Source organism: Salvia miltiorrhiza, chromosome 5 (genome assembly GCF_028751815.1).
Source record: "Salvia miltiorrhiza cultivar Shanhuang (shh) chromosome 5, IMPLAD_Smil_shh, whole genome shotgun sequence".
In the NCBI taxonomy this organism is placed as follows: Eukaryota; Viridiplantae; Streptophyta; class Magnoliopsida; order Lamiales; family Lamiaceae; genus Salvia; species Salvia miltiorrhiza.
This window is the reverse complement of record NC_080391.1, coordinates 10,353,473-10,365,479: the sequence shown is the minus strand read 5'-3', so window position 1 is coordinate 10,365,479 and position 12,007 is coordinate 10,353,473. Positions and strand designations below refer to the sequence as shown.

The 12,007-nt window shown below is 34.7% G+C and overlaps 1 protein-coding gene and 1 long non-coding RNA gene across 2 annotated transcripts; one reads left to right on the top strand and one right to left on the bottom strand.

Annotated features, from left to right (window-relative positions):
- Nucleotides 1-3,833: 3,833 nt before the first annotated feature.
- Nucleotides 3,834-4,235, bottom strand: LOC130985926 (uncharacterized). Its single transcript, XR_009089118.1, has 2 exons — nucleotides 4,177-4,235; nucleotides 3,834-4,101 (listed from the first exon to the last, which is right to left on the bottom strand). It is a non-coding gene; the product is annotated as an uncharacterized LOC130985926 (long non-coding RNA).
- A 1,280-nt stretch (nucleotides 4,236-5,515) lies between these two features.
- Nucleotides 5,516-7,120, top strand: LOC130985925 (uncharacterized). Its single transcript, XM_057909104.1, has 2 exons — nucleotides 5,516-6,021; nucleotides 6,732-7,120. The coding sequence occupies exons 1-2, from the start codon at nucleotides 5,808-5,810 to the stop codon at nucleotides 7,013-7,015; spliced, it is 498 nt and encodes a 165-aa protein (XP_057765087.1). The 5' UTR covers nucleotides 5,516-5,807; the 3' UTR covers nucleotides 7,016-7,120.
- The last annotated feature ends 4,887 nt before the right edge of the window (nucleotides 7,121-12,007 follow it).

Genomic DNA, 12,007 nt, shown 5'->3' with positions numbered 1-12,007 from the left:
GTTAAATATTTTATATCCAGCTCTTGTTACTGAGTCAAAGTTACCATAGGTTTTTCAGTATACGTCAAATCTATTTAGTTAGAGTCAGTTCCTGGGAAATAAGGTGTTCAAAATATATTGTTATGGGGGATTAATTCTGCTGGTGATGAATATCTGCATCAGTCATTTTGCTTCTAATTTCTTATTGAGTTTCTCGTGTCTTGATTTTTGAGAAGAGATGTTTGAACTTGGCTGGGCTAAATGCTTGAGAAACAAATTCACCCATGACGCGAAAGCCTTTCTCTTCCCTTTCTTCCATGAATTCATCAAAGGTCGAATGCCACAAATATTTTGGGTGATCTGAACTGGAAACATGATGAAATGTTGCCAAAAATCCTCACAAGTAACAATAGCACATCATTCAACACTCCTCAAAAGATGATTAAGTACTCTCGAAGACTTGTGGTTCTAATGAAATTGAAATGATAAATTAATTATAATGAATTTAACTTGGGAGCTATAAAATATAGGATAAAAGAGTAAATTTTTAATTAATTATAATTAATATTTTAAAAAGAGGCTAGAAAGAGTAAAACGGCGGCTATGAATACAATCACCCCTAATGTATATATATACATACATACATACGTACAAAACAGTTCGACCCTATAAAAGAGCCCAGAACAAGTAGTATGTAGTGGTGCCGCCGGTTCAGGAACCGCCGGTTCCGGGCCCGAACCGGCGGTTCAGGGTCGAAAATGGCGTGAACCTGAACTGGCCCGGATGAAAGGTAACGAGTCGGTTTTCTGACCCTGAACCGGCGGTTCCGGGCCGACCGGAAACCGGTGGTTCCCGAGCCGAAAACCGGCGGTTCCGGGCTTTTTCCTTTTTTTTCAATTTTTTTTTGTATTCTTTTTTTATGAAATTAAATGATTTGTGATAAACTTTCAAAATTTTAATTCAACTTAAATCTTAAAATATAAAATATAAAATATAAATTACTTGTGTTGAAAATTTAATGATTGAAATGAAATTAAATTATTTATGTCATATTTTTTTCCTTTTATGAAATTAAATGATTTATGTCATATTTTAAAATTAAATGACTTGTGTTGAAAATGTATATTTAACGAAATTAAATGATTGTGAGTTTGTGATGAAATTTCAAAATTTTAATTCAACTTAAAATATAAAATATAAACATGTGTTGAAATCGAAAATATAAACATGTAATAGTTTTTATGTCATATTTTTAAATTAAATGACTTGTGTTGAAAATTTATATTTTATGAAATTAAATGATTTGTGATGAAATTTCAAAATTTTAATTCAACTTACAATATAAAATATAAACATGTGTTGAAATCGAAAATATAAATATGTAATATTTTCTATGTCATATTTTTAAATTAAATGACTTGTGTTGAAAATTTATATTTTATGAAATTAAATGATTTGTGATGAAATTTCAAAATTTTAATTCAACTTACAATATAAAATATAAACATGTGTTGAAATCGAAAATATAAACATGTAATATCTTTTATGCCATATTTTTAAATTAAATTACTTGTGTTGAAAATTTATATTTTATAAACATGACAATTAATATATTTTTAACATAATATTTTGTTATGCCATCTTAATTCTTAAGTAATACTTGTGTTCTTTTAATTAATATCATGTCATCTTAATTCTTAAGTAATGCTTGTGCTTTTTTTTTATTATTAAATGACTTGTGTTGAAAATTGAAATACAATAAAAGAAAAATAATTCTAACACATTGACAATCAAAATAATGCATAAAAATTGAATTTATTCTATGTACACAAAAAATATTATAAGGATACAAATTACAATCTTCAAAATTGAATAAGTAAACTAACTAACACTAACTAAATAACTAATTCATTACAAATTTACAATAAATTCCAAGCATTTTGTGGATCAAATTTCCATAAAACATTACCTTGTTCATTACCTTGTCGTTCGAAAGCTTCGGGATGTAGTTGAGTTTGAGTTGTATGGATTCCATACTCGACAGTGTGCTTACTCTCCATGTGCCTTGCGAGGGTGCCATAACCCCCACCCGTTTTCCATTGATAAGTAGCGTTGCAATAGTTGCAATAGGCAATGAACCTCTCGGGAGCATTTGGACCATCATTTGGATTTTTAGGAGCGGGTTCCCTCTTAAATGTTTTGTGAAAATGTTAGAAGAAAGTAATTTACTCTTACTCTTACCCTTACCTTTAGTGGGAGGGATTTCCTCCTCAAAGTTGTGACGTGCTTGCTCGGCTTCCTCCTCCGCCTCTTCGTTACGCAAAGTACGTGCATATTCTTCATCCTCCGCTTCTTGAAGTTGTCTAGCATATGCTTCACCCGCCAAATCGGCAGCCTCCCGGCGTGAGCCGAAAGGTCCTCGTTCAACTGACACTTTCAACCCTTCTCCTAGAGGATGATGATGGAACTTGAACATTTTGAGTAAACTCGTGAGAAGTGGGAGTGCTATCAATATCTTCTTCGGGGTCAACATTGATAGACTTGCCACGGTTACCACGACCATGAGACATGATAACAAATAAACAAGTAGAGAAGAGAATATAGATAATAGAGGTTAGAGAATAATAAGCAAGAACAATACAGTAAATGAGCAAGTGAGTGTAGTGATAGTGTAATTGAAATATATAGTATAATATAGTATTTAGTACTTAGTAGTAGTACTAGTAGTTAATATAATGTAAAGCAAGAACAATAAAGTAAATGAGCAAGTGAGTGTAGTGATAGTGTAATTGAAATATATAGTATAGTATAATATTTAGTACTTAGTAGTAGTACTAGTAGTAATATAATGTAAAACAAGAACAATAAAGTAAATGAGCAAGTGAGTGTAGTGATAGTGTAATTGAAATATATAGTAAAGTATAATATTTAGTACTTAGTAGTAGTACTAGTAGTAATATAATGTAAAGCAATTGATTAAGCAAGAGAATAGCTCAGGGTCGAACCGCCGGTTCCGGTCGGCCCTTGGCAACACTACTAGTATGTGAGGCTCTCGCCTGATTTTGAAAAAAAAAAACCTTAATATTCAATTTTCACATTGAAAAGTTTAGGTTGACTGCTTTAATACATGGAGTGGTTCACGAGTCCTAATAATCTTTAAGATATGCCACCTCAAATTCATTAATTTAGAAGATATGAAGATTAGTGTTAAAAATCAAGCAAGTATTAAAATTCATATATTTTAATAAGAAAATTGAAAATTCATTTTAAAATTTGAAATTAGAGAAAAATTGATTATTTAAACAATAATATAGATAACATAATTTTAAGGCTCCATCTGGATCAATAAAAGCTTCAACAAGAACATCATATGATCAATTACTTCAATTAACTGAAATGGTCAAATGGCCCATGTGCCTAAAATAGATTTTCTTGATAATAATCCTATTTTTTTGTGTTCTAAGGGTTCGTTTTTAAATGAAAAAGTGCGGAAAAATATATTTTTTAATTTTTCTATTTTTCACTATTTCACATGTTATTTAATGTGAATAATTTTTCTTTAAAAGGACAATTTTTTTTGGGGGGTAGCCCATTTTTCTTCCTTTTCATTTCAATTCATGATAATATTATAATAAGATATTGGTGTGATGATTTTTTTTATATATTTTTCCAAATGATAATTTTTTATCATCTTTTTCTATTCATTACTCCCTCCGTCCCATTATTGAAGACACACTTTCCTTATTGGGATGTCCCAATAATAAAGACACACTTTCAAATAAGGAAATAATTAGGGCTTAAGATACTTGCACTTTAATTATGGTATAAATTAGTACAAACCCTAATCTCCCTCATTTCTCTTCATTCCCAGCCGCCCACCTCCTTCCCCTTCTCGGCGGAGTCGCCGCCGGCGAGCCACTACCACAGCCGATCACCCCTCGTCGTCGCCTTCTGGAATCGTCGAGCACCTCTCACCACGACCACCGTCCTTCCGGTAAACACCCTTCGCCATCGCCCTTCCTCTGTCACCCAGATCCGCCAAACCACCACAACGCAGTTCCGTCTTCTCTTACCTCTCGCCACGACCATCGTTCTTCCTCTGGAACTGCCGCAATTTCCAACCTCCACTGCCGCAACCGCCACCCTCCTCTCCAACATCAGATCTTCCCTGCCGCAAATGCCGCCCACCTCTCCAACCTCAGATCTCCACTGCCGCAACCGCCACCCTCCTCTCCAACCTCAGATCTTCCCTGCCGCAAATGCCGCGCGCCCATCTCTCCAACCTCAGATCTCCACCGCTGCAACCGTCATTTCCAGTGGCGCCGCCTAAAAACCCCTAGCACCAATTTTCAGAAATCGTCCCAAAAATCGTCCTATCTCCACCACCATCTCCAGATTTTTTAGGTTCGATTTTTGAGATGAGAAGGGAAGAAGAAGGAATTTTCTTGGTTCGATTTCTGAGATGAGATGATAAGGGAAGAAGAGAGAAGTTTATAGGTTTGATTTCTGGGAAAAGCGGTGGTCGGCGGTAGTGGAGACGGCGGTGGTCGGCGGCGATTCCGCCGAGGAGCTTTGAAGGAGAAGCAGAGAGAGAGAGAGTTGAATAATTAGATAGGAATTAAACAAGTTTAATTAAACACACTACATCACTTTAATTCTCTAATCTATCTCACCTTAATCTCCGTGCCCAAATGAAGTGTGTCTTCATTATTGGGACGGAGGGAGTATTTTTTTTATGATAAATTATTAATTAAAGAAAACACATCCTAATTAGGAAAAGAAAAAAAATATGAAGGAGACAAAACTAAACAGAGTCGCTTAGCAAGAGACAACCTTGTTGGTGCATATCGTAAATGGAGTCACTCAAATGGAAAAGGGAGTAGATCACTAACTCTATCATCCAATACCGTAGTCCTAGAAGATGATGCATGATCAGCTCTCACTTTTGTAATTCATGAATATAAAATTATTAATTATATTTAAGTTAGTTAATAATAAAAGATATATTAAAATTTTAATTGATGTATATTGTAATGGGAGAAGCCAAATTTCGTATGGATTTTGCATATAAATATATAGTTAGGGATGGTTTGACAAATTGAGTGAAGTTGTAATGCTAGTTTACCGAAGGTGAGAGACGTGGATGGGTCCATGCTTTAAATTGAGACTATATTATTATAAGTAATTCGTAGGAGGTAAGATTAGGCTACCTACTAAAACAGTTAGCCTTCCATTTCCTAACTTCCAACTTTCTTCTCTATCTATACCATTTCGTAAAACCCACAAGAAAAAAACAATTTTTTTTTTTAAGTTGACAAAACCTTTTTACCTTAGACTAGTATTGAATTGACTAGTACACGCCTTCTGAAAGAACCAATACTTCCACCTTGATTGCATTTGAAGTAAAAAAAAAAATTGAAGATACAATAGTAATAAGAGGTGGTTGAAATTTTTCTTGAGCCAATTACTTAATAAATTAATTATTCTCCATATATTTAGAAACTCAATATCAATATTAATTAGCAAGTGGATTGGTGGTGCAAAATTAATAAAAATTGTATAATTGAATTAATATAATGAAAAAATATATATTAGTATAAGTTGGGGGGGCAAACATGAAATGAGAGTTTGGTGAAGAGCAGAATGGAAATATCAAAATCCACGAAAAGGGCATGTGAACCATGCACGCCATATAAAACCCAAAGGTGGTGTGGTAGCTTCCCCTTCATTATCGCTTCATCCTCTTCTTGCTTTCTAACAAAGTTTATATATACGAGAATTGAATTGAATTGAATTGAATTGAAGCTGCTCCAATATCAATTATCATCATGACTAATTATTTATTAATTCCGATCTTCATCTTCATCCTCCTTCAACGTCCTGTCCTTGGGAGTTGGGATTTGTTGAGCGAATTATCCGGCAGGGAAGAGTTGGTGCAGTGGGCTGGTTATGGCGAAGATAAGCTCTCCACCGTCGTCATCACCGGCACTATTCTTTGCAACGCCGCCGACTTACCTTCGATCAATACTCATCCTGTCTCAGGTGATTAAGTTTATTATTACATGTGCCTATTTTTATATTGTTGCCCAATTTTCTGCAATAATAATAATCAAATTAATTCCACAATCTAGCTCTGATGTTGAATTTGACAAGAGAGTTATTCGTTGCGGAAATTTATTTTTACTTAGCTAGTAGCCTTAAAAGAAAAGGTTTTGTTGGTTGATATTACTATATATTATATGCACCTGCAACTTTCATGTCTGGTAATCAGATACACTACAAAGTATAAAGTGCGTCTCTCCAACTGATCCGCTTGCTGTAAGGAGTAGGAGAAGTCCCTTTTTTAAAAATATAAATCCCATTTTTAGTTTTCTATTTGTTTATTATGATTTATGAATTAGTTAAAACCTCAAGCCAAAATATGCATGGCACCACAAACCTCAAACACAGATACGCTTTCCTTCATTTCTCATACTAATCTCTCTCATCAATCCACAACAATTTTCCAAGCTTGATCATTCTACCACAATATATGCTGCATATGTTTAATTAATTATTTTTTATATCTTATTTATATATAGATGCATATAAAAAATATTAAAATGAAAAATGAGAGAGAGAGAGATTTATGATGCGTGCTTAAATTAACCGCGTTTTTTGAATAATTGAAACTCAGCTCATACTCCATATTGGCGATTTGTTTAGTTATAGAAGTGTCTAAAAAAGAGATTAGCTAATAATGGATGGTGCAGGCGCAAGGGTGAGTGTTATGTGCGGCAGCGGCACGAAGAAGAAGTGGTCAACAGCAAAAGGCAGCACAGATGTTTCGGGAAAGTTCGCGATAGATCTTCCTTCTCATCTCCACGCCATCCCAAACTTGGAAAGAGTTTGCCACGTCAGAGTGGTTCATCTCCCGCTGACTTCTCCGTGTCGCAAAGCTTGCGCCGCAAAGCACAATAAAGCCATAGCTCTCAGCTCCGTGGATCAAGGCATCCGCACCTACACCACCCACAACATACATCTCAACCGCATTTGAAACTTCACTACAAGAGAGAGAGTAAATATATATGTTCTTGCGATGTGAGATGTAAATTATGCATATTGGTAAGTGGTGATGTTGATAATGAAACTTCTTTGCCCACCCATGTGTCTAAGGCCTACTAGATTTTAGATGGAAGAATTTAACATTGAATACTACTATATTCTTAGGCTTATTATTACTATTTTAGATGGAAGACTATATTGAGTAAAATAGGGCTATGGATATAATCACACCCTTATTTTAAATCCAAATTATTCAATTGAGAATACTACTACAATGAAAGATTGAAACGCTCCACTTTGGGTCTAAGAAATGCTCCATTTAATTAGCCCGTCAGTCCGGTTCCCCCACAAAGAATCCAAAAAAGATCCACTTTGGGCTTAGCTATTTTTATTTAGGCCCGATATAGTTTTGGGCCCGATCGACATCACCAGAGTTCTCCATTTGGTTTGATAGTCTCGGATCAAAACATTAGTATTTTAATCCATTCAAAACTGTGATAACTCAATTCGAGGGTTTGGGGGAGGAAGTACAATTAATTTTTTTTATTATTTTTTTATCTTTTTTAGGAACATTTGTCCATTTACACATGTGGCTAAAAGAACTATGTTTTCAAATTAAAAGGAATTACTCACCTCATTCACCAAAGGTCCAAATGAATACTCACATTTTCTTTTTGGTCAATTCAATTCATTATATAAGTATTCATTTTCTTTTTTGATTAATGCACTTCACACAACTCATTCACAATAAATGTGAAATCCTTATTCCACGCATATACATTTAATTTATTAATTAATTTTTTAAAATTCGTGACATTTAGTGGACAAATGAATTTGCTATCCAAAATTACTAATTTTTCATATCGTGACTTGTCTTCTTCTTGTGGCACTCAACCAAAATAGAAAAGAAAGTAATGGATATGGTTAGAAGGGCAAAGGTTAAAAAGTGGTGGTATGGTGGTGATGATGATCGACAAGTAACATTAGCGTAAATAGCAACTTACCACTATTCCCATTTCATCATGAAATCGCGGACCCATAAACCCTCCAACTTTTGCTCTTTTTCGTAATTGGCTTTGGCCCCCACTACACTTATATAACCCTCCAAATCCTCCTATTCTTTTTCTATTTTATACATATAGTTCTTCAACATTTTTATAACATGACAATGATATATAACAACCTTTTCAACCTCAAGTTTCTATTCCTCAATATTACGACCTCCGTATGTTTATTTTTTTTGCCTAAGTTCATAATTGATTACAGCTCACCAGGTACTCTATTTTAAACGGAATCTCAACCTATCCTTTCATGTTATTGCAATAGGTTTGTGAATAAAGTTATATTGTCGCTAGTAACAGGCATAAGTTAAAATGTTAAAATATTAAAATATACAACAAAGTAGAGCATAAATAATAGAATAGTCAATTTGCAATGTGAACCTTCTGATATCCTATTTCGTGATTTCATTAACCAAGCTATACGTTTGATCGATGCATTTGAATTTAGGGCATACAATGATAGATTATTTGGAAATGAGATTTCAGATCTGAACGTAGTAATTTGCTAACACAAAGACTCCCGGACGCGCGGATTGGGTCGGCCAAACTCAGGGCTGGACCTAACCTAAAATTCAATTCATAATTTGTTATATAAAAATAATAAAAGTGTCAATTATTACAAATAAAAGATCATTGTATTTCATATTAAAGTAATAAATTTATATTTAAAATAATAGTAATAGTAAAAGTGGCAATTCTTATAAATAAAAGTGAAAATTATTCATATGTGTGTGTTGGCAAGGTCTGGAGTTCGAGTTCATCGCGACACGATCTTTAAATTTAAGGTAAATAGCGCCATAATTCATTAACTTTTATCATATTCTCGTTATTGTCACGATTTTTAAATTTTAGATAAAAATACACAATCTTTTGATTGATTCTAATTTTTCCACGAATGTCATTTTCGCCCAGTTTAAAGCCTAGTTAGCACCCGAAATTTTCAACATGACAACGCCATCCAACATCGTTTCCAGCAAGATAAAAAAACTATTGTTTTGTGATTATATTTTGTTGAACTCCGTTGATTATGCCATAAATTGGCTGCAATTAAAGAATGATTATACATTTGAGTAAGGGTAATGATTGGTAGAGTGTGCTAAATCTTTGGCAGTGAGATTGTTAGAGTTCTTCTTGATGTTCTAATTTGCCATGGCTAGTTCCTCACGCTCAACGTCGAGTTCGCGCCCCTCTCCTAAAATATAACTTTGTGGCCATGACATCCTTACTCTCATTCGAATTTCACACCTAGAAAAATTTGAAGCGTAGATTCTATGTTTGTTGTCGTGCATTTGTAAGGATTGCTAATTAATTTTTTTATTTTAGTTGTTATATTGTCCATATCCATAAATTGATTTTTTTTAGCGAGATTATTATGGACTATGGAAATGGATTGATCCGAAACTTACATTGTATTACAAATTCCATTTTCAGAAGTTGAAGCTTGAAAGGGACAATGCTTTGAAGCATCTCAGAAACAGAAGCTTGGTGGATGAAAGCAACATGATGAATGCTTCTTTCGGAGAAGATAAATCAGAAGATGCAGACTTCAAGAGTTTGGCCAAAGAACTTGATAACGAACTCAAGAAAATGGGGTGGGAATCAAGTTTATGTACCCTGCATTTAGTTTTTTTTTGTATATATTTGTGTTTTATGTATTGGCATGTATGCTTAGGTGAACTTTTATCCTGATTGTTGTGTTGGTTTTGTAGGTTTAGGTAGATGAAGCATATGTACTAGTTTTTTCCGAATGAAACGATGAATGAAATATTATCATTTTCAATTATTTTGCTCAATTTATTTGGACGTTTTGTGATTAAGATGATGCAAAAAAAGACAATGGATATAAAAAGCACCACTAAGAGCTCAGAGACAATGGATGTAAATACCATGTTAATTGATATAAAAAGTTGTTCAATATGTTTACAATTTACAATTAAGGAATTCTATAAACATAAGTACTAAAATAGCTCAAAAAACAGACACGAGTATTAGCAAACTAGTACATGATTGTTCAAGTTTCAGCAAAAGAGTTCATAATCCACATGAAGCTTAGTTGTTCAAATATCTATATATAAACTAAACTCTAGCCCTCCTGTGCAACTGTACTTTATTGAGTTATAGCCAATCTTGAAGTAGATGCACCATCTTTATTCCTTGCAGTTGTAGCCCTTTGACTTTGAAGTGGTGAACTATAGTAGATATTCCTCGTGTTGGAATATAAGTATATATAAATGGAGAATTTTATTAAATTGATGGGAGAAAATATGGAGAAATATTGTGCAAGTGTGTGGACGTGTGTGTATATGTAGGGAATGAAGAATTGGCTTTGAATTCCAAAGTTTCTTATTTTCTTCACTACAACATTTAACTCCACAAGTGCATATATATAGTTGTCTAATGTCGGTTTACTAAACCGACTTTTCCTAAAAAATCTAGTCAAACCAACTTTGCTAGAATAATCTAGCTAACTGGACATTTAATATTTAGATTCTAGAATTCTCTATATTTTATTTCATCTACTATTTAATATTTTATTTCTTTCTTTTAGTTTCTTGTTAATTCTAGAATACTCTACATAAATCAAGTTTATTATTTTTCCAACACTCCCCCTTAAACTTGATTTTTCATTCTGAGCAAACTTCTGAATTTGGCGAAATCCTTTCACGACGTGCCTTGCTTTATATCTTTCAACTTCACATTTGGAATTCTTCTTAACCTTATGCACCCACTTGACTCCAATGGCCTTGTGCCTTTTCGGTAGTGTCACGAGCTCACACGTATCATTCTTGTTTATAGCTTTGATCTCTTCGTCCATTGCAACTCGCCAATTTTCACTATTTGCTGCTTCAGGTTCATAATCAGCAGATAGGCAAAACAAGGTGAGATCTTCTAACCTTTCAGTGTCTTCATATATCTCATCCAAATTCCTTGCTCGTGGTGTGGCTCTTTCATTTAAGAAAGATGGTGGCGAGTCTTCAGTGACTTGTATAGGTGAAGCTGGCGGAGTCACTACCTCTTGTTGGACTTCTCCAACTTGCTCGACTGTCCTTTCATCTTCGAATTGTGGGATGAAGGTGAAGTCACCACTGGGATTAAAATCCCATACTCCTTCTTCGTCGAACTCCACGTCTCGACTTATCACTGTGTTCTTGGTATTTGGATTATATAACTTATAACCTTTAGAGTTAGAGTCGTACCCGATAAATATGAATGCTTCACTTTTGTCATCGAGCTTCTTCCTTCTCTCATCTGGTACATGCACGTAGGCTTTGCTTCCAAATACCTTTAGGTGGGAAATTCCTGGCTTTCTCCCGCTCCAGGCTTCTTGTGGAGTCATTCCCCACACGCTCCTTGTCGGCGATCGGTTAGACAGGTACACCGCCACTGCTTCTGCCCAGAACTCCTTAGGCAAATTTTTCGTCTTTAGCATGCTCCTTGCCATCTCCATGATTGTCCTATTTTTTCTTTCCGCCACTCCATTTTGTTGGGGGGATCTCGGAACTGTCAGGGGCCGTCGAATTCCATTTGCTTCGCAAAATTCTAGAAACTCCCTTGACGTGAATTCTCCGCCTCGATCGGACCTTAGGGCCTTGATTTGTCGTCCGCTCTCCTTTTCGACGGCAGCTTTGAATTTCTTGAATGCATCAAATACTTCTGACTTTTGCTTCAAGAAATATACCCACGTTTTTCTAGAAAAATCATCAATGAATAGCAGAAAATAATTATTTTTACCGAGGGAGCTTGGATTTATCGGCCCACACACGTCAGCATGAATCAACTCTAGTGGCTTTTGAGCTCTTGAGCTTGACTCCTTTGGAAATGGCTTTCTGAACTGCTTCCCGAGTAGACAACCTTCGCAGAGTTGATCGGGATGTTTGATGGATGGTAGGCCTCTCACCATCTCTTTCTTTGATAGCAACTCC